The 23,504-nt window shown below is 39.0% G+C and overlaps 2 protein-coding genes across 4 annotated transcripts in view; both read left to right on the plus strand.

Annotated features, from left to right (window-relative positions):
• The window catches only part of ppm1lb (protein phosphatase, Mg2+/Mn2+ dependent, 1Lb), a 56,270-nt gene extending 38,174 nt beyond the window's left edge, over positions 1-18,096 (plus strand). For all 3 annotated transcript variants that reach the window (XM_027999630.1, XM_027999629.1, XM_027999631.1), the window contains 3 exons: positions 6,490-6,706; positions 13,528-13,689; positions 14,795-18,096. In XM_027999630.1, the coding sequence (XP_027855431.1) occupies positions 6,490-6,706; positions 13,528-13,689; positions 14,795-15,138 (723 nt within the window). In that variant the 3' untranslated portion in view covers positions 15,139-18,096. The remainder of the gene's footprint in view (positions 1-6,489; positions 6,707-13,527; positions 13,690-14,794) is intronic.
• A 1,176-nt stretch (positions 18,097-19,272) lies between these two features.
• On the plus strand, positions 19,273-23,414 carry LOC114133597 (ADP-ribosylation factor-like protein 14). The gene is made up of 2 exons (XM_027999635.1): positions 19,273-20,033; positions 22,771-23,414. Exons 1-2 carry the CDS (start codon positions 19,719-19,721, stop codon positions 23,077-23,079), a joined length of 624 nt encoding a protein of 207 aa, XP_027855436.1. The 5' UTR covers positions 19,273-19,718; the 3' UTR covers positions 23,080-23,414.
• The last annotated feature ends 90 nt before the right edge of the window (positions 23,415-23,504 follow it).

Here is a 23,504-nt window from a genome sequence, read left to right on the forward strand (position 1 = left end):
ACCTTCGCTGCACACCGCACAACACTTTGGATTCGCTGCTTTTACGGTACACCATCGTATGTTTTCCATTTTCGCAAAACATGAAAGCGCCGCGTTGCTTAGTGGGTGGCATTGCATGTCATGGAAGCCACAGTCACCCTCTGGCAGCTGTTTGCGTGTTTGAGCAAAGGGGTTGCTGTCAAATTTAGGAAGGAAACGGTGTCTGGAATTGAAGGTGTTGTGTTTTGGGATATAATGTTGGTAGATTCTACAAAAAGTCAGGAAGGAGACGGCAGATATATTTTAGATAATTTACAGTAAAATCCGTACCTGATCTACCTGCCTTAACGCACATTAACTCTTGTTTGCAAAACATTGGGGAAGTTCAACCCCAACCAAATTATCTGCCATTAGCATAGAAGTTGGATTTCAGTATTGTCTACTACGTAGAGAGATTTTAATAGTTTAGACCAGGGGTGCCCAAAGTGTGTACTGGAGGGCCGGCATTCTGCATGTTTTAGTTCTCTCCCTGGTGATAGTAGCAACCTCCTCAGCATGTCAATGTTCTCCTTAGGCCTTCTATTAAGCCATCATTTGATCCAGGTGCATTTACCCAGGGAGAGACCTAAAACATGCAGGATGTCAGCCCTCGAGGACCGACTTTGGGCACCACTGGTTTAGACAAAAAACAAATATACACACACTTGTGGAGGACAAAACTTTAAGGATTTCTAATTTAATGTTTAAAGATGCTAGCGAGGCACTTTTGTATCATCAATCAAATTCTCTTTAGATATAGTTTGTCACCTACAGAATAATATGCCACTGTTTTGTATTTTTGTTTTAAATCGGTGATTAATTGAGATCAAAGCTACCCTCCCGAAAACCAGATTTCAAATACACATGCATCCAGTGATGTTACAAAAGCCATATGCCCACTGCCATGAGTCTTTAAGAGTTTATCCATTTGTAATTTTATCTTTAGCTCATTATTTGTCCAGATTTTTTTTAATGAACTATCTCCATCAAAGGTCTTCAGTGTTATTCTGGCTAATTGCAGCAAGATATTCCAGATCACTGCACTGATTTCAAGAAAATGTAACCACAGTGAAACACATGGCGCCCAATTTCTTCAGTGGACAATTTAAAAAAACTTCCTGTGAAAATGCATACATAACTACTCAGCTGTGTTTTTGCAACCATGTTGTATATTTTGTATTTTAAAAAAAATCACTGCCTATTTTCTTTAAACCAGTAACATAAATATCTAGTGGTTGACCTTTTCTAAGCTTTCAAATATATTTAAGATCGAGATTTCCAAATGTCCAATTCAATTAAAGGTGTATCCATGTTTCACTTCCTGCTTCAGGAGTTTTATTTAAAAAGCAGTAAAATCAACTTTTTTGAGCATTACATCATGTTACTGTGTTATTCTTTTATCAAAAACATACCGGGAGTATTGCTTTGATTTTTGTCGTGCCTGTTTGAGAAATCTCCCATGGCAACCATTCAACTGTGCAGAACGCTGGATGGGACCAAGCGCCGCCTTGGACGACGAAGCTCCTTCTTCGAAGCTGCAGTTGCCAAACTTCTGAGCTTCCACATTACAGAGGACCTCTCCCCTGCAACTCCCCCACTCTGCTCCTTCAGACTAGCCAGTAGCAATTAGCAAACACCTGCTGGAACTGCGTGTCTGCTGAGCTCATTATAGGAGCTACTTCTCAGTGCAATGCTGGTAAAAACGTTATTAAAGGGTTAATAGAGGAATAATGTTGTGATGATTCCCTGAAGGTGGAGAGTTGGAAAGAGCAGTGCTTTTTTTAAAGAGACAGAGGCGTTAAATTACAAAGTCAAATTTCTTTCAAGTCATATTTAATATACAGCATTTTTATATACGCAACATACTTACTAGATTGTTCTATAAAATGATACCAGGTGACTGGAAAACACAATACTACCCCTTTAATCTTGTTTGACACAACATCAGACTGAATAGGTTGCTTAGTTCTCTTTTTGTGAACTAAATATCAGTCTATTAGAGTCTATATCCAGGTCAGTGACACAGACAGGCAGCTCTTTCTCTCAGGTTACGCTATGGATTACCCAGACAGCCTCCTTCCAATAGTCTGTTTGGGTTTAATATGAGTTTCACCTCTTCTAATGGATCTGGCGGTCAAAGGAAGGACACACGGCTCTCTTTTACTCAGAAGTGTGTGTGTGTGTGTGTGTGTGTGTGTGTGTGTGTGTAGCAAGTGGAGAGGTGTGCTGACAAGTCTGCTCACTCCCTGAATGTGAATTGCCTCTGAGAAAGTTCTCTTCGTATTTTTATAGGCCTGGGTCGTCACTGTTTGCGTAAAGTTGTGTATCTGTCTGGGCGTGAATTCGGAGCGGAAGACTTGGAGTCGCATGACGGTCACCTTTGTAGTAAAACCTGCTTTATAGGAAGCAGAAGGAGTCAACAACCTTCTGAGGCAGGGCTTTGGGTTTGAGGGGCCTTGAAATGAGACATCTGCCGAGGTGGGACATATGTCGAGCCTGTCGGTACCTTTGACAGCTGTAACCGTGGTTACCAGATGTTCTGGTACATCTGAACATCTGGTTGTACGTGACAATCATACGAGTGTCACGATTGTACGTGACACTCGTATAATCATTGAGCTAAAAGCTGAGGCAGACAGTTTTACCTCATGTACAGTTAGGGCCAGAAATATTTGGACAGTGACACAAGTTTTGTTATTCTAGCTGTTTACAAAAACATGTTCAGAAATACAATTATATATATAATATGGGCTGAAAGTGCACACTCCCAGCTGCAATATGAGAGTTTCCACATCCAAATCGGAGAAAGGGTTTAGGAATCATAGCTCTGTAATGCATAGCCTCCTCTTTTTCAAGGGACCAAAAGTAATTGGACAATGGACTCTAAGGGCTGCAATTAACTCAGAAGGCGTCTCCCTCGTTAACCTGTAATCAATTAAGTAGTTAAAAGGTCTGGGGTTGATTCCAGGTGTGTGGTTTTGCATTTGGAAGCTGTTGCTGTGACCAGACAACATGCGGTCAAAGGAACTCTCAATTGAGGTGAAGCAGAACATCCTGAGGCTGAAAAAAAAGAAAAAATCCATCAGAGAGATAGCAGACATGCTTGGAGTAGCAAAATCAACAGTCGGGTACATTCTGAGAAAAAAGGAATTCACTGGTGAGCTTGGGAACTCAAAAAGGCCTGGGCGTCCACAGAAGACAACGGTGGTGGATGATCGCCGCATACTTTCTTTGGTGAATAAGAACCTGTTCACAACATCAACTGAAGTCCAGAACACTCTCAGGGAAGTAGGTGTATCTGTCTCTAAGTCAACAGTAAAGAGAAGACTCCATGAAAGTAAATACAAAGGGTTCACATCTAGATGCAAACCATTCATCAATTCCAAAAATAGACAGGCCAGAGTTAAATTTGCCGAAAAACACCTCAAGAAGCCAGCCCAGTTCTGGAAAAGTATTCTATGGACAGATGAGACAAAGATCAACCTGTACCAGAATGATGGGAAGAAAAAAGTTTGGAGAAGAAAGGGAACGGCACATGATCCAAAGCACACCACATCCTCTGTAAAACATGGTGGAGGCAACGTGATGGCATGGGCATGCATGGCTTTCAATGGCACTGGGTCACTTGTGTTTATTGATGACATAACAGCAGACAAGAGTAGCCGGATGAATTCTGAAGTGTACCGGGATATACTTTCAGCCCAGATTCAGCCAAATGCTGCAAAGTTGATCGGACGGCGCTTCACAGTACAGATGGACAATGACCCCAAGCATACAGCCAAAGCTACCAAGGAGTTCATGAGTGCAAAAAAGTGAAACATTCTGCAATGGCCAAGTCAATCACCAGATCTTAACCCAATTGAGCATGCATTTCACTTGCTCAAATCCAGACTTCGGACGGAAAGACCCACAAACAAGCAAGACCTGAAGGCTGCGGCTGTAAAGGCCTGGCAAAGCATTAAGAAGGAGGAAACCCAGCGTTTGGTGATGTCCATGGGTTCCAGACTTAAGGCAGTGATTGCCTCCAAAGGTTTCGCAACAAAATATTGAAAAAAAACTTGGTTTTTATGCAGACCAGAGTTTTTTTTTCACTTTTTTGGTCTACATCAGAGTTCGATTGCGGATTCATACCTCCCCAAACAACCCGGACTTTCTAGGCAAACGAGCAAGAGTTTGATTAAAGCGGCGTGAACATGGCTGGTGTGAATGCATCCTGAATCACCAGAAGGTTGAAGGTTTCAGAGAGTAGACTTAAATTTGATTGAGAAGCTGTGGCATGACCCTAAAAGAGGGAAGTTCAGGATCAAAACTTGAGTAAGAGTGGGCCAGTATTCCTCAACAGCAGTAAAGTTAGTGGACAGACTCACTTTCAACTAAAAACTACTGATGGTAGTTTGTGGCATTTATTAGATTGAGAGGGCAATAACTTGTTTGTATAAGGCCAGGTATGATTACATGACCTTGTTCTTTAATGAATTGAGTGAAAAACTGCAATTTGGATCTACACTTTCACTCTGGGAGGTAAGCAGCCGTAGTTCTTGGTAATAGGGACAAGAAAACAAGAAGCAAACAAGACTTCCAGCTTCGTTTCTGACCTCTGAACCCAGTTTGTCGAGTGCAGCTTCCTGCTTGGTAGCAACGGCAGAAAAGTATGTCAACTCATTGTTCTTCAAATGGAGTCAGAAAAGCACTCAGAAAAGACCCGTGGTGATTTTAGGCTGAGCCTCACCATGGAAGGAGACTGACGGGACTGTAGGAAATGAAAAATGAGGCAAGATAGAGGGAGGCTGATGGTGTGCACAGACAAAATATCACAAGTGCTGACAAAATATAATGAGAGGCTAGATAAATTGTTTGCATGTGTAAGAAAAAGCAAAGTAGGCATGGATATTTAAGTCCAGGAAAGCAGAAAAAAGTGCAGATGAAGGACGCAGAGGGAGGTCTAGATTAGAGACGAAGCTAAATGAGGCAGTGTTCATTCTTGTAACTTTGGGTTTATCTGCAGTTTTCTGTCAAATGACCTAAAATTGTTCTCCTCATTGTATGGAAACTGCATACTTCACTGCTTTTTCTCATCCCCTTTTGCTTTCTCATTCCTCCAGGTGTTTGACTTTTCTTGGTGTGAAATGTGAGCTCTATGGGTTTTGGATGATATAGATCAGAGGCTTGTTTGCAGTGTATTATCTCACATTCATGCACGGTGACCTTGTGTTGCCTGGTCGTCCCTGTGCTTGGGGTCTAAGGCATTATTTGCTCTGAAAATGCAAAGGGGATGTGTGAGAAAAGGTTCCCTCTGTGTTATCCTTGGCAAAAAAAAACGAGTAGAGGTGAGGATACGGTTTCTCTAGCTCAGCTGTATCCCACAGCGTGAGCCTGTGTGTGTGTGTGTGTGTGTTTGACTGGGATGATCATTTCTTTCTTTATCTCTGTTTATATGCTGCGGCGAGGCAGAAAGGACATCAAGGTTACTGCTGTTAGACCAGCTTTCTGCAGACTGTGCATACATGTGTATTTCTATGTTTTTCTAACGGTGTCTGTGTGTCCCATAGCAAAGATACAGAAACGTTGATGAGCTTCTAGGAATTCTGTCATTATAGTCTTTTGTCCTGGCTTCAATCCTAAGTCGTCATAAAGGGCAATAAATGTTTCTACACTTGCAGATTTTTACATACTGACTGGTGTTTATAGGAAGTGTGGACATAGAGTATTTCACGTTTTAAATGTTAAGCAACTGGCGTTTTTCTACAAATCTGACTTTTGTTCGCATCATACCTTAATGTTGACCGAGGAGAAAGATCCTCCAGATTGATGAAAAGATTACATGGTTGTGTGCGCTGCTTAATTCTTGTAAAACAGTGGACACAGGAAGACAGTTTTCATTCACAAATGTCTGTGTTTTTGACATCTAGCTTTGATTTCTACTCTCGTAACGATCTGATCTGACAGTATTTCACCCAAACAGTGGTAAATGTTAAGTATTTACTTCAGCAGGTCTTTTCTATTCTGAAACAAACTTCCAGAAAACTGGAAAACAGCTGAAACACTGAGTTCCTTTAACACAAGGCTAAAAACTGCTGGTGGGCGCCAGTTAGTGTTCAACCTCTCAACCCATTAGAGGTTGAGATGCTAAAGCACATGGAAATTAGTGGTGATGCTGTTTAACGGTAGAAGGAAACAAAAGGCAGAAAAATGTGGGCTGTCATAATCAGATTTTAGCATTTTCATAAAATTTCTGCAGTGCTGTAATTTCTGAGAGCTACATCCAAAGTTTAGCTTTGGCATAGCAGGGCTCGAAAATGTAAAAATTAGCTGGAAATGTCGATATACCAATATGAGCTCAGACTCGTGGGAAACCGTGAATATTTGCAAATGTCTGAACCGTACCTCCTACTGTGTTTTGTTGTTGTTGTTAAGCAACCTAATTTTTATCTGGAGCCATCTAATTTCTCCTCTGTGCTCTCACATTTTCAGGCTGCTGCTGAATTCGCTAAGACCCACCTGGCGGAGGCTCTGCGCAGGCAGCTACTGACCTACGAACGAGAGAGAGACCGAGACAGAGACAGAGAAAAAGACAAGGACGAAAAAAAGGAGAAAGGAGGCTCCTCCTATCCGTCTATCCTGGAGCAGCAGATACTGACGTTAGACAGAGAAATGCTGGACAAACTCTCTGCCAACTACAACGAAGCAGGTCTGTATCTTAGTTGTACATTGGCTCATTAACTCTCAGTGATTTAAATGTGTGCGAAAAGTACATTCACCTGGAGAGGAGATGATAAAACTGAAGCGCATTAGGATGGATTCAAGCCATGTGTGCTGTTTGCCAAAGCAGATGTAATAAGAAAGAAATAACCAATCTTTTTAGCGTCTCTCGTAATGCTGCATTTCAAGCAGTATATGCTACTTTAGTGTTTCACTTGACAGGAGTTGAATAGTGACTGTCAGCAGCCTGGGGTCTAGCTTATTCAGCTGTTTGAATAAAAGTTGATCTTCACAAAGCTTGTAGTAATTATCTCTGAAGGGATGGATGTGTAGAAGAAGGAGAATTGCGTGGGAGAGAGAGAGAGATAGGCGGAAACGGTTAAGGAACGGGTCAAACGGAGGGGTATGTATGTGGAAATGAGCATTGGGCTGTTAGGGCGAATACAGTACCGTGGAAAATGACCACATTACAGAAGTCAAAATAAAGTGAGAAGAATATTCACGGCTTTCTCCAGTGTATTATGAGACTGGCGGGCTGCCAGGCTTTAGGATTTGACTGATTTATGTTATTTACTTGAATTGTGTTTCATTGAATTTCATTGTGTTTGCCTATTTAAAACTGTAGTTGGTGTTTAAGTAATGTCTGTAATGTAATAACACAGAATCACCTTCCTGTTAATACACAGAAACACCGTGGGCCGCTGGTGGGTGCCCCTACATTCGGGCTTAGCAATATTTCTGGGTAACACCCTGATGTTGGTTTACAAAGAGAAGATGGAAAAAAAAAAAAAGATAAAATCCAAAAGGAGCACGTCCACTGGTTAATAAGTTCTATACATGCGCTGACATAACCAGCAGAAGTGAACGTTTAAAATGAGCTAAACTTGTAGCAAACTGGAATGTCTCTTAGGAAATTAGCTTGGAAAAAATGTGAACGTTGGATGGGACGTCTGAATGGTAGTGTGTAGCTCATTAAAAACTGCTGACATGTGACTCGTAAGTAAGTCAGTGAAAGGGGCCGCTTGTATGAAAGAGCCATTGAGCTTTCATATCCTCAAAATGAAGAGTCATATGATCCAGTAAAGACAATTAAAACGTGCACAGCCACAGCAGTCTGGAGATTCCTAGTACTACTGTTGCCGAAGATCCATTTTGCTCCAGTTGCAACTTCTTGGCAAAGACTCTCTGTCCTCTGTCCTTTTTTATATAGCATGTAGGTCAAAATAATATATTTAAATGTTATTTCTGATTGGCATATAAATTAAGATAATTTGCTCCTCAAACTAGCATAGCAAGCAGTAAACAGAAAAAAATTCTGAAAAGAAAGACCAAATGAACTGTCCAGCAGCCGGTTCATTTGGTGGAGGACACTGCTGCTAAAAAAACATAAGGACTGTGGGAACAAAAGAAAATTCTAATGTGTAATTGATAGGTTTATTTTTGTCCTAACCTGCAAAGAATCAGCCAGAGACAGAGGTTACTTTTCTTTTCTTTTCTGCAGAACAGGAGAATTGAAAGCAGACGCGTCGAATCGCTGTCAAACACTGTCTGGAATCAATTCTGCCAGATCTTTCTTTGCATTTCTCTTTATTGTATAGAAAAAGGAGATTGGGCTTCTTCACACAGTCACACAGAGAATTGACCAACCGTCTTTACATTCTGGAACCTTCTGTGGACATGCCCTTGTAAGGGCATGTGGCTGACCACAACTAATGAGTTACACATGGAGCTAATAACACATGAATGTTTTAATGTTTTTAGCTTCCAGGCAAACATCCTAAACAAAGTTAATAATATACTACAAAAGATTAATAAAGTACTACAAAAGAGAGAAGTTAAGTAAACATAAAAAAGAATAATAATATGAGAGTAATAATATAAAAAGAATAATATGAAAACATAACTTGTAAAATAAATTCATAAGTAAATGAACAGGAGGATCATTTTTCTAACAGTAATATAAAAAATTACACATTTTCTTGTAATCAAAAGAGGGGCTTGGGATGAAAAATAGTATTTTCTGGTAATAAAGTCATAAAATATTGCCTGATAGTAAAATTATTCATCACAAAACTCATAGTCATCTAAAATCAGAAGGTGTGAAGCAGCATTTATGCTTTATGAATGTAATAATTATCGAATAGTAATAAAAACCATTCTAAACGTTGTTTATTTACATACTTGGTAGCATTGTTTGTGAAGGGAGTTCCCTTTTTTTGTTTTCCCTTTCTGATGCACATTAATAGTGTTTCTCTTTCAGAGTCACCCCATCACACTTACAACCCTGAAAAAAGTCTACTAAGTCTGCTATCAAGGTTTTATGTTGCCCCTTTACTCTGATGGTCCTAAATAAAGTTTTTAGGTCTGTTGCCTGATAACCCAAAATAAGGAATATCATAGAAACAGGGTGTTCAGTGCATTGTGCTGTACAGAGTGTTGCCTTGTCCCAGTCCTGACCACCAAAAACATTGATAAAACTGACCTTTAAGTGGGGCTTGTTTTTTTTCTCTGCCTTTGATTCTATTTTCTCAAGAAAATCATACGTGTCTGATGATTGTTGGTACAATTTACTACAAGAGCGATTTTAATCTTTGTGTTTTGATTCCAGTGTTCTCTGATTGCATAAAAACAGAATATATTACTTTCCCCTCAGAGTGTTTGTTCAAACACTTCAGTGCTTCACACTTGAGCTTCTCTTTTTTTTTTCTGAGGCAGGAAATTATTCTATTTGTGCTCTGATCTGTGCATATATTTGCTTCAGAGCTTGTCCTAAAATGCACGTCGTTTGATGGAGATTTTATCACATTTAAAAAAAAAAATCTTTGTATTTCTTCTTCATTCAGTTGAACTGAATGTTTTTAGCTCTTTCATGGCTTTCCTCGTGATGGTGTTGAAGGTGATGCATGAGAGGGAAGGAATAATAAGGTTAAATATTTTTTAAAATCAGTTCACACCTCGTCTCTTGACGGCTGCAACCAACTAGCAAGCGAAATGGGATCGTCGCATCTGGGTGCACTTAACTAAATAACCACCAGCAGGTGTTACCAACTCTGTAAAACGGGGCAATTTGCTGCTCTCTGGATCGTACAGGTGTTTAGCACAATGCCTGGAAGGACAAGTTGCTCCTGTTCATTAGTTTAGGAAAAAGCCAAATTATTTATTGCATTAATGTTAACCCACATTTTCTTTATCAACATCGTTTCAGTCAGCACTGTGTCTCCACTAACCATGAGATGAAGTCATTTGGGATTGCAACACATTGATATAGGGATGGACTACAAGTTGATTTTAGAAATTCAGTTACATTTTTTGTTTTTGAAGATTACTTTTTTCCCTTACTAATGGGTGTCCATAGTTCATAGAGTGATGTCAGCATTCCCAAGGCCCACCATCTTGTTTTACAGCTTCTATTTATCTGGACTTTGAATTCAGGTCAACTCTATGATGAAATATAAGAGTCAAGCTTAAAATGTTTTCCTTTTATTTTAATTACTAGAATAAAGTTAGAATATTGCAAGAATACAGTCGTAGTAATACGAGAGTAAAGTTGTGTGACAATAAAGTTGAAATAATAGGAGAATAAAGATTTAATATTACCAGTATTAATACCAGTTGTAGTAGTAGTAAAATGAAGTTGTTTTTTTTGTAAGAATTCGAACCTGAAAAATAACAATTAATTATCCAAGTTTCTTTTCCAAATGAAACAACTTTTTTCTCATAATTTTAAAGTGTTCTTTCAGTAAAATTGCTTCTTTATTCTGCTAATATTTTGACTTTATTCTTCTAATTTAAAAAAAAATGCTCCTAGACTACTCTCAGAAGAGACGATTGAAATAAAAGCCACTTTTTCAATGTTTTTCCTGACATTTGTAATTTTATTTTTAAAAAAGCAAAATAAAAATATTAAAATTGGTATGAAAAAATTGGAGATTGATTCTAATTCTAGGTAAAACAAAACCTTACTCTAAATTGGTGAAATACTTTCTTTTTTTTTTTTTCAACCATTGAAAGTGAGTTGCAGTTTTTTAGGTCACCACTTCTTATTTTTCAGCCCATTAGCAGGACATAAACGGAGCAGCCTGTCAGAGATGGTCAACTCCAAATAAATGACCACAGTGATGCAAATTGGAGTGAAAGCCAAACTGTTGAGGAGATGTTAATCTGGCTGGAGTGCTGAGGGTTTTCCTGTCCAAGCTAAGCTAATTATTGACATGAGCACTGGGTGCACGGGGACCTTGGTGCCATTCTAATAGGGGAATACTCGATGTATGCTGGGCATGGCTGAGCTAATTGGGGAAGGGTGTGCTCGCAAAGCACCTCAGTCTATTATCTCTATCACCATGGGAACTAGATAAGGATAATTAGCTGGACAGCAAGGCACCATGCTGCTTCAGCTATAAGTCAGTGCAGCAGGATTAAGGATGCATACGATGATGAGCCTAAAAGAAACATCAATATTCAGCAAGTCATTTAAATTTTGTGGCATCAGCAACTCCATCAGTCAGTGTAATTTTCCTCTTGGCTTCCTTGTCACTGCTTTATCTCTGCTTTTATTTAATTTATCGCATTCTACTCACTTGAATCTAAGATAAATAACGTAATTATCACAGTTTTGCTTCTTTTTTTCTTTAAAGAATTGCCATTTAAGCATCCATCCCCTCTTCCTGTGCTCTGTCATTTGGTTTTATCTGCATCCGCTGCTGCCTGTTATCTTGTCTCATTGCTTTCAGCTTCAAGTCAACTGACTCTCAGAATATAGATTGTAATACAGGGAGCTAAACCTTAAAATGTCCCCATTTTACCACATTAGAACAACGGTCTTTGATTTATTTTATGGGGATTTTATGTGATAGACAAAGATAATAAACGAAGATGTTAACTTCTTAAAGGGATATTATTATGTAAAATCAATTTTGTTGAGCTTTACATCATGTTATAATGTTATTTCCTCATCAAATCCTGGAGTGTTGCCTTGATTCTTTCATGCATGTTTGAGAAATCCTTTAATCTCCTGTGGCAACCATTCAGGACGCAGCTCCTCCTCAGAGCTGCAATTTCTGAGTTTCCACTTCAACTCCCCTACTTGGTTCCTTCAGACTAGCCAGCAGGAATTAGCAAACACTTGGTAAAACTGCCAATAATGAGCTCATCTACTGAGCTCATTATATGAGCTACTTCTCTCTGAAATGCTTGTAAAATTGTTTTTAAATGGTTAATAGAGGAGCCATGTTGTGATGACTTCTTGAAGGTGGAGCTTCAGAAAGAGCTGTAGTTTTTAAAGGGACAGAGACCCTATTTCAAGGCGATAAATTAAGTCAAATTTCTTTTAAGTCGTATATGATATATAAAACCTTTTTATTATAAAAAGGTAATAAAAAGGACTTGATTGCTCTGTAAAATGACACTATGTGCCTGGAAAATACATAATACCGCCCCTTTGAATTGTTGGAATATTTTCTTCCTCCTGCATTTTGTTCAGATCCTGGGTGTGACTGCTGCTGTTTGTTTTCATTCTCCCCATCTTTCTCTGTCTGGGTGGTCCAGCCCCATGTGCTGGGACCCCCTGCTTTCATCTCTTATTCTTTTCACCCCTCGCCCACTCTCCAGCTTTGCCTTCAGTCAGAGTGTGAGCACATGGCCAAATGGGCAGATCTGTTCTGTCCCTACAGGACTTTGGATCTAATACAGCAGCCCTCAGATTCTGAGCCTACACTCAGATTCTGCTTGGCTGGGAAGCTAAACAAAGAGAGGAAGGAGAAACAAAAGTGTTTTGGACTTTTGTAAGACAGAGGTGTTACTTGACCACCTCTTGACTTGTTCTTCCATTCTTTTATGTGCTTTATTATTTTTATTTTATTTTTCTAGCTTATTTTCCAGTTTTATCTGACTCTGGTTATCATACGTATTTGTTTCACATAGACAGGTTCTTTAAAAGTCTTAAATTCATGTATTTAAAATGATGGCCTGAAATGTTGTTTTTAAAATGTTTGCTTTAAATAAGTGAATCACCTGTCTTAAATTTTGTCTTATAGTATATTGTTTTTTTGGTTTTTTAAATAAATATATGTCTTTGTCTCTGTGGGGTTTTTTTCTCGCAAAACTTTTCTGTCAGGCAAAAATTTTTGTTGCACGCAGACATTTACATTTCTGGTCTTTGGACGGTTGAGGCTGTTACTAACTAACTGCTAGCATGCCCTTGGTAGCTTTCTAGCTAGTTAGCTAGCTAAACCTTACAAGCTAGTTCGCTAGCTAACTATAGCAAGGGCTTGTCTGAGTGTACTCACTCCATCTGAGGCTAGCTAGCTAGCTTTTTTGCATCTATCATGACTAAGTGCAAATTTACTGCCTGTTGGCTGAACAAAGTTTGTATATTTTTGTGGAAATTTCGGTCTTAGAAAGGCCTTTAAAGGTCTTAAATTTGAGTTGGTGACAGCTGCTGAAGAAAGCTAGATTATCTTGTAGTTAAACAGCCAGTCATTAATATTCTGCAGTTAAATGGTTCCTGGGCTTTCCCTAATCTTCAGGGTAAAATGATCCATCCCCAAGTAGGTTTAAGAAAATCCACACTCTGGTATTAATGCCATGTCAGTTTCTCAGCTTCACTTTGCCAAAATTGAAATCTCTCAGCAACAGTTTGATGGACAGCTTGGAAAATTTTGCAGACATATTTCCTCTCCTGAGGACAAGTCTTACATGCTCCCGACTATGATCTTATGACATTTTCCCTAACATGTAATATTTTCAGAAAGAAAATTGCGATATTCTCATCCTCCTCTACGTTTTCATTTTCCTTTCCTTCCTCCGCTGCAGGCACTACTTGTCTGGTGGCTCTGCTGTCGGATAAGGAGTTGATAGTGGCCAACGTCGGAGACTCCCGGGGGGTTCTGTGCGATAAAGACGGCAATGCCATTCCTCTGTCACATGACCACAAACCTTACCAGCTCAAGGAACGCAAGAGGATCAAGAAGGCCGGTGAGAAAGCTTGACCATGGCACAGACGAGTTTATTTTCTGGAAAAAAGCATAAATATATAGTTATTCATATCAAATACTGAGAATCATGATCCAGGTAAATATTATTTCTGGTATATGAAGGCATGTCTGGATGCTCGTTACAGATTGTCAGATTGATTTGGGAAAGCTCAACAGCTCCATCTAATGTTTGAGTTGTGCCCTGTAAAAACATCAGGCCCTGCTGTGAAATGCTCCTGTGCAAACCTCACTCCAGAATAAATTCCCACCAATACATTTATGAAGAAAGGGAAGTGCTGTTTCGAATACTATTGAAAGGTTAAACTGGGAGTCTTCCAATTCGGGCTTGTTAATTTTAGATGCGTCTCTGTTTCAACACACCTGAGTCAAATAATCGGGTCAGTAGCAGGACTCTGGAGAACTTGGCTGCATACTGAGGAGGTCATTCGGCTATTTGAGTCGGATTTTAAAATTAATTATTAAAGTAATGAACGTGAAAATAAAAACAGATGGGCAAAACTTTAATATTCTAACGTATAAACATAATAAAATTTTACTTATCTGTCCTAAAGAGGAATTTTATCATAAGAAAAAGGGGGTTTGTGTTCAGATGGATATTTTTCCAAACCAATTGCTGTCAGGAATAAAAAGGGTTTTCTGACCAAGTTTGGAAACGTCCATCTTATGTGCTTATTTTTAGAGCTGCTCCTTTTTTTCAGATCCCAAAGCTATAGACGAGGTCCAGCCGTTTTACCAGGAAATGACATGAACTGAAACGTATCCAACGCAAACACTTCTGAGAGTTAAAACAACTATTATGTTTGGACTTAAAGAGGAACAATCAAGAATCAGCGTGCAGCTTCAGATATTACAGCTAGAAACTAGAGATCAGGTCTGAAATCTTGATGTGGATGAACTCTGACCTGAACCTTCAGAGCCACATAAAGACACTTACAAAGTCAGCCTTCTGTCACCTGAAGATCATTTCCAGGATTAGAGAATCAATGTACCAACAAGATCTTTGTGCTCTTCTTCTTCACTTTTCTGTCAATCACTCCGACACTCTTAACTGTACCAATTTTTTTTTTCCGCTGGATCCTCCACAGGCGGTTTCATCAGCTTCAACGGTTCATGGCGCGTCCAGGGCATCCTCGCCATGTCCCGCTCTCTGGGCGACTATCCGCTGAAAAACCTCAACGTGATCGTCCCCGACCCCGACATCATGTCCTTTGACCTCAACAAGCTGCAGCCGGAGTTCATGATCCTGGCCTCGGATGGCCTGTGGGACACCTTCAGCAACGAGGAGGCGGTCCGCTTCATCAGGGAGCGACTGGACGAGCCACACTTCGGAGCCAAGAGCATTGTCCTCCAGTCCTTCTACCGCGGCTGCCCCGACAACATCACCGTCATGGTGGTCAAGTTTAAAGGCAAGATGGGTGAAAAAAAGTAAGGAATTAAGCGAAGGGCATCAGTTGGGAGGCAACTGAGTGAGAACTATTCGCCACAGATATTTACAGCACTTTGCTCTTCAAACCTCACATCAGCATCCCCCATGGTTTTTGTTTTTTTAATAACAGACTGGTTAATTTTAGGATAGGCATTACCTATCGGGACGCTAATGTGAGCAGGGTTGCTGTTTCGCGAATTAATAGATTACGTTTTGTACAGCTGGGAATTTTGAGATTGATTTGTCCTTTTAAAAAAGAATTTTAAGAAGAAATTCCAGCAGATTTCTCTTTATGTTAAACAAAAACATGAACGTCTCTTTTGTTTTGCTGTCGATTTTCTAGAGTGACGACGGCAGCATGTTGGAGTAGCCATTTCAGATTCCGCTCTTTCTGTTACGTCTGTTTATAATGGGTTTTGGTTGAGGCATCGCATGTTTGAATAATTATTCTTTTTGATTTTGGATGCTGTGCAGCTGGGAGAATTTCTGCTCCATTGTACTTTTGAACAGTTTTGATGCGTAACTGTGGCAAGAAGGTGTTGTTTTAACAACTCGCAGCAGCTGATTAGCATGTTAGAGTTTCAATTCCCTGAGGAGTTGAAAAAGGAGACTTCAGGCAGAGAGAGAAGGAGGAAGTTCAAACCATCTCTTCCCTCAATCTTATTAGGCAAAGCTCATATCCCCTACTCCAACATCTGTCTGCCCGACTTTCAAATCATACGGCAGTGCTTGCTAGCAATTAATTGCGTCATAAAGGACATGTTACTATGGAATATAATTTCTCCTGTCCGGAAAGTGAGCTGTTCGTTGTCATAGAAGCTATCAGACTTTCATACAGCAACAGCCTTCAGTCAGAGGCCTCGTCAGATTTGTTGCACGACTGACTGCTACTGGAGATCCTTCCCGCCCATAGCATCACGATCCACAACAGCTCTTTGGAGAAACTTGCATAGGGCTGCACAATTTATAGCAAATATATCACCATCGCAATATGAATGTGTGCAATATTCGCATCGCAAAGGACTGTGGAGCGCAGTAATTGACTGACACATTATTCAGTGTTATAAATGTTCAAATAGGAGGCCAATGATGTTGCCCGAATGCTAGCTCTCACAGTGATGGAAGCACAGATGAGAAGGACAGGAGAGAAGAATTTAGGTATATATGGAAACTGATATTGTCATCGCAATATTTACCAACATTCTCACTAGTGCAAAATATTCTAATATAGTGCAAATCTAACAAAAAGATGAACTCCCAAAAACGGACAAAAATCATACTTGTAATAGTCACATAAAGAAGTAAGGTCAGTGCAGATTAATTGTTAACAAGATGGCAAAACTGCAGTATAACTTGAGGTCTTATTCAAGTCATTAGTTGAAATTTTCTTTATTTTTCCATAAATATATCAGAGGGTTGGAAAAAAACTGCAATGCAAGTTTTTTCCAATATTGTGTAGACCTATACTTGAATGATACAACATTTAATCTCCCTTTAGGGAAGTTAAAGTGTTTTTGAATAGAATTGACAAAAATATGGCTGTCATTTTTCCTTTGCTTAATATATTTTATATGTTTGATCTATTTTTTTCTGATTGATCCAGCATGACATTTCTCTTGTCCAATACACATCACATTCATTATTTCACAAAGTATTAAATATTCTTGTCATGAACGACAGAAATGCTAATGCTATATGACCCCTGAACCTGTACAGTAACAGAACTGACTGCTTTTATATCACATTTAATGTATGTTGTGTAAGAATAGATGACTCTTTAGGTTGGGTTTCCCTGTTTTTTTATGTATTTTTTTGTTTGCTTTTTTAGTGCCAGGTTTCTGATGGATTTTCTTGTTCGCATCTTTTAACACTGATATTGATCAGCTCTGCTGCTTCAGCACAGCTCCGATCTGTATGAGTAATAATAACGTGGAACATCATAACCACAGTGTGTCGGAGAGGAACGAAAGGTTTCTGAGTCAGTCGTTCTTCGTACACAGTGAATTAGTAATGTAGTACTTCTCATTACTGCTGACTGCTAATTATTTGTCCAGAAAGATTTCCCTTCTTTTCTGACTCACAAGTACTTTAATAAAGCCAGACATATGTAAATTTGATAATTATAAACACATCTGACAAGATAACTTCATTAATGTTAAGACGTGGATATGAGATGGACATGCTAGTAAATTTTCCCATCATATTTTTGTTACATCTACAGTAAATAGCGATTATGCTGTGACAGGTTATTGCAATGTGATGTTTTTGGGATACAATTTCACCTTTTACTAAGACAAAGATTCAAATTTTAAGCAAGTTAAAATTATATGAATTTTTCTATAATTTTGGAAAATAAGTTGTGTTAAGATGTGGATAATAAGATCTGTTGCCTTATTATTATGTTCTGCCGCCAAAAGCGCTCGTCTCGTTGTTTCATAGTTTTTAAGCAGGCGATCGCGCCGCACACGAGGCTCGACCTTGTTGTCATATCTTGTAAATCCAAACATGGAGCATTGAACGTCTCTGGGAGACGCAAAGTTGTAAGATGAATGTACATACTGTCAATGTGTTAATATCACCCAAACACGTTTACTACACAGATTTAAAAAAGAAACGTATGAAAGTTCACGTGTTTTCCTTAATAATAACAATGATATTAATGTATCTAACAGAATGTCTGTGGCATTTGTACTTGTTTTTCTTGATTTTAATTAACTGTAAAAAATAAAAACACACACAATGTTAATTTACGCTGTAAATCATAACGGTGAAATTAAAGCAATGATTGTCATTTTATCTAGTTTTTTTAAAAGAAGATCATTTGTAGTTCAAATTACAAACATGATTAGTCCTAGGAAAGTGTTGTGAATAACTACCCCGAAAAAGTATAAAATGTAATGTACATTATATCCTGAAAAAGGAATGGAAGCTCCAATAAAATAACAAAAATATAAATATGATGATTTTGAGTCCGTGTGCATTTTTTACAAGTCTAAACTAAAGGTGCTCGACATTTCATTTTGCTAACTTGCAAAAACACCGTAAGACTTCACGTTAACTCAAACCACAATACTTAATTTTTGACATTTTAATTCTCTTGTCAAACTATCGAGTGATTGAATGATTGCACTGCTTATACTACAGAATTTTTTTACCGTAAAAGGCCTGGCACCTTTATGTCTTTGCACTCTATTGAAATGAAAAGCAGACATGCATTAATGTGGTGGGGGTGTAAGTTTGACTGCTGCTAATAAAACTGCTTAAAAATGAAAAAGAAATACGATCGTTATGAAATATAAAAATGTAATGAAGCACAGGTTGATGAAAGTTGTTGCAAATTCATTTGAGACTTTCTTTTCCTTTGAATAACAAAAGCACTTTGAACTTTTTCACATTTTGTAACAGTACAACCGCAGTTCTCTGTATGTTTTTTTTTTTTTTTTTTTGACGTGTGCTCTGATACCCCTAAATAAAATTCACTGCCACTAAACAGATGACTGTGAACTCATCTGGTCAGTAGACGGAGTCCTCCTCTGTGTAATCTTATCCAGCTGTTCTGTGAAGGCCTCAGAGGATTGTTGGAGAACATTAGCGGACAAACAGCATCACGAAGTCCAAGGAACACAGAAAACAGATCAGAGTTAAAGTTGTGGAGACGTTTAAAGCAGAGTTAGGTTATACAACAATATCCTCCGCTTTGAACATCTACCTAAACCCAACTGAGAACCCTAAGCAACACTTGAACATTAACATTTAAATACTCGGTGTACAATCTGATTCTGCCTCAGCTGATTCGCAAAGAAACATGGGTGAACCGTAGCGGTGGATCCAAAACGTCTTGGAGCTGTAATGGCTGTAAAAGATCATTCTGCAAAACATTGACTGACTGAGAGCGTCCAAAACACAAACGCGCATAACCTTTTTTAGAAACCATGTGACATTTTCCATCCAGGTCACAATTATGCCCTTCTTTATGTTTATACATCACATGAAATTCCTCTAAAACAAACTTGTGTTTGTCGCTTCAACGAGACAAAATGTGATGAAGTGCGAAAAGGTATAAAAGACAGCATGAATCTGGATTTTTAGCAAAATGCATACTGACAGATACTTCATAAGATAAGTATGCCTCTTCGTATCTTTCATAACCACTGGTCTATTCATACATACATTAGATTTCTCAATAATTAAAAACAAATCTCCACTATAAAAGTCTCGTGGGAATTCTAGAAGATCCACTTCCACACCTTTCTAAACAAACAGCCACTGCCAGACTTATCTCTCACTTAGTGCAACCAAAATGTAAATGATGTAAGTACTTTGAGAGCAATACAATCTTCTCGTCGTTTCAAGCGTAAACTTCCTGTGTGTTCTGGTGCTTGATGACCTGGGACAGGTGCTGGCTGGAGGGCCGCATGCCATCCCTCTTAGTTGCTTCGTCACGTCTGGTATAAATAGCTTTACCAAAAGCAACGCAGTTGCATCCCAACAGAGGGGAGGGATCACCTAGTCCTCATAAGAGACCGGACCTCACTCACTGTGTGCGGACAGCGTAGCTTACATTTAAGCCACACGCTTCAGACATGGGCACGCATGGATCCAAGCCAAAGAAACAAGTGCAGGTCCTCCTGCTGGGCCTGGACGGCTCGGGAAAGACCACCCTGCTCTACAAGCTCAAGTACAACGAGAACGTCGTCACGGTTCCGACTGTGGGATTCAACGTGGAGATGCTGGAGACGGACAGGGGAAGCCCGGGACTGACGGTGTGGGACGTCGGGGGCCAGAGGAAGATGAGGCCCCACTGGAAGCATCACTTCCTGGACACAGCTGGGCTGGTGTTTGTGGTGGACAGCGCGGATGGGAGGCGACTGGACGAGGCCCGCAAGGAGCTGCACCGGGTAATGGGACCAGTGACCATTTGGCCGCTCACTTCTGGCATTTAACACCGAATTATTTCATTAATGTGTGAATAAATTTAAGCTATTTAGTAGATTATTAGTGCTGCTTAGTTTTTGAATGTAAAATCCTATATATGAGATGAAGCAGTGAATCCTTTTCTAAACTATGTTAATGCACAGAGATGAATCAGTCTCATAATCAAACAGAAATTAGTCTGAAGGGACTTTTTTTTACTAATGCGTTCAATAAAATCACAAATAAAGAAGCAAGATTTTACATATTTCTCAGGATTTAAGATCCATTTAGGATTACATCTATAATGACCAGCCTTCAGTATGGTAAGGAATCAGTATGGTAAAGAGTTGTTTTTATTAATGAAATTAATTTCTATTTACTAATTATTTAAATAATTACAAATAAGCACTAATTATAATTCTACTTTGCAAACTATATTTACAAGTCAAAAGTGAAAGTTTTTGAAAGAGAATTTAAAAAAAGATTTATGAGGAGTTTACGATCTCTTAAAAGCTTAAAGGAGTGGGGTTTTATGGGTTAAAAGTTATATTAAGTTAATTTGAAGAAAGGAAGAAGGTGGAGGATTTCAGTATTGAAATAAACTTTGAACCATCAGTTTTCATCAGAATAACCAGAAGTGGTAAAAGTAGAAACAGTGCTTCTCTGGATCAGATTAAGATATTTATGTTTCCTGAAACAATTAGTGTTTCTGCATCAATGTTCTCTCACGTCGGTCCCTCTCTCTGATGAAAGGACAGCCGTGCGCTGTGGAGAAAAAAAAAAATCCAAAAACATTGTTGAAGAACACAACACAAAATAAGACAAATGTGATCATGTCACTCTGGTTCTTTGTGTTACTATCTCAAAATGTATAAAAGCTCCTTAACAGCTAGAGCTTTCAGGGGAGGAGTCATTAGGGGGGGCCTGATCAGCCAATCAGAGACAGACCTGGAAAAACATGAACAGCCAAGGAAAAAAATTAAATCAGTATATATTTTTTTCTGTTCTAAATACATAAAATTAGATAAGTTATAGCAGAATGTTGACATCTATTGACAAGCATTCATGTCGGGTCAAAAAACATCTCGCTGAATGTTGGAGATTCAGGGAGACTGACAATTCCAAAGGCCCCTGACCGACAGGGGGCCCTCCGCAATTCTTTTTTTCATAGAAATAAATATTAAATGGGGCCCTGTCAATAACAAAATGAATTATATAGTGTTTTCTAAAATTTCTTTTAGTAGTAAAAATGAAATGTTCCTCCTCCCAGACCAAAAAGCACACATCTATATTTGTACTGAATCATCGTCCCCCGGATCTGCATGAAATGGTTTGTTCCTGCTTGGAGAGCTTGAAGGTTTTCATCAGCAGTCAGTGGGAGACCAGAGCGACCGTGGTAGCTACTATGCTACTAAAAAAACAGAAATTGATAAAATCAGGTTTTCAAAAAAATAGAGAGATGGAGAGAGAAAAAGGTAAGAGTGTCAATTTGTAACCCAGTTCTTCTCCGAGAGGTGGGTAGACTGTGAGATTATCAACCATTTAGCATAGTTAGCTTAGCTGCAGACTGCTGTTTGCCTCCATTTCACAAGCATCTAATGAATTAAGGAAAAATATGGAGAAAACATATTTTTTATTAAAGTTCTATACTGCAGCGTGAACAAAATGCAACAACATAGCATTTTTTGAGAAGTCTGGATTGCTTCATGTATATTTTGCATGTTGCCTATAACTGTTGCTTGTGGGGAGAGATATTTCAGTAAGCTAAAACTAATAGAAAAAATTCAAGCAACCTGCTTGCAAACTGCATGTGGACTGTTGGATGTAAATATCATGAGCAGTAAATATTGTGCTAGTGTAAAGCAGTGCATAAATGTTCCAAAAGAGGGTGCTGTTGTTTTCTGTAATTGCTGGCACTACCACAATTCCGACATGTTTGTCCTGCCGGGGACACCGTAGCGCAGGGGATTTCTGCGCGCGAACTGCCGTATTCTTTACAGTGTGTTTACTGCCTGTAAGGTAAGCAGCAGCTCTGCTAGCTCGGTGTAACATATACAGTATATTAATATACCGATCCATCTCTGTTTGTTCAGTTTGCCTGTTAAGTATAAATTACATTTTGTTTTGGTGATGTTTGATTATTTTGTAAAAAAGAAAAAAACGATTGAATGCTGACAGTGTGTTTACTGCCTGTAAGGTGAACAAAATAAACGCGCCAAAGTCTCCCCACAACGACGAGCCGCCTGTCTGATTCCTCTCCTGCACGGAACACATCCCACCCTCACACAAACACAACGCAGAGTCCCATCGGGTGTCTTCCAGCAGCTGCAGGGTTAAAGGGGGAAAAGCCTGGGTTACACTAGCATCAGTATTGGACCAAAGAAAGCAAGGCAGTTGCAAGCCTTTAAAATTGTGACGGTTTTGATGGGTCAGACAGACTCAAGAAATTGTAACAGCAGCTGCGTGGGGGGCCCAATTTAATTTTTTGCTATGGGGCCCAAGATTCCTGGCAGCGCCCCTGCTAACTGCATAGGTGAGAAGTTGTGACTGGATTTAAAAGATTCAGCAAAGGATCTGGAAACAATTCTTCTTGTTAGTAAACAAATTGTTTTAAAAACTGTTTGTACTACAAAGAATAGAAATATACCTCATAAGTGGTTGGATTTATTTAAACTTTGTATTTCACGTCACAATAATGGTGTATTCTCCTTTACATTTTAGATCTTGAGGAACCACAGTCTAAAAGGAGTTCCCTTTGTGATTCTGGCCAACAAACAGGACCTTCCAGGAGCTCAGAGCCCAGAAACACTCTGCCAGGAACTGGACCTGAGGAGAGCGTGCGAAGGCAGAGCGTGGTTCATCCAGCCCTGTTCAGCCACCATGGGAGTGGGTCTTGAAGAAGGTTTTAGAAGGATGGTCTACCTAATGAAAAACCCACTGAGACAGACTCAAGAGGACATTAAGGTGAAGATGAGGTCCAAAGGATTTAGTTTCACAATAATCAAAAAAGCTATGGTCTGTGGCGGCTGATGGTTTTTATGCCTTTTTTTTTTAAAACTAAACGTTTTAGGTTTCTAATTGCTGTACTATGCTTGTCATTTGCAAATGGTGATGGACATTAGTTATTCTGCCTGGACCAACATTTCATTGTGATGCAGCCACAATGTGTTCTGCTGTGAAATATTAAACCACAGCTGAACATAATATGAAATCACAAGGATTTTGGGTTATCTGATTTGAGAAAAACTGTGATTAAAAATGTTAGTTCTTGTTTATTTCAGCTCTATTTACTCCAAGGAAATGCTTTGTTTGTAACCTCAGTTTTGTATAGTAACTACATCAGTCAATAAAGATTTAAGTACATACTTTTGCTGATTTTTATTGAGTTGGTGATTAGACTCAACACAAAATACGTAATTTGTCAATGTGTCCTTATAATGTCAGTAGATTGGATA

This window comes from Xiphophorus couchianus, chromosome 18 (genome assembly GCF_001444195.1).
Source record: "Xiphophorus couchianus chromosome 18, X_couchianus-1.0, whole genome shotgun sequence".
Lineage (NCBI taxonomy): Eukaryota > Metazoa > Chordata > Actinopteri > Cyprinodontiformes > Poeciliidae > Xiphophorus > Xiphophorus couchianus.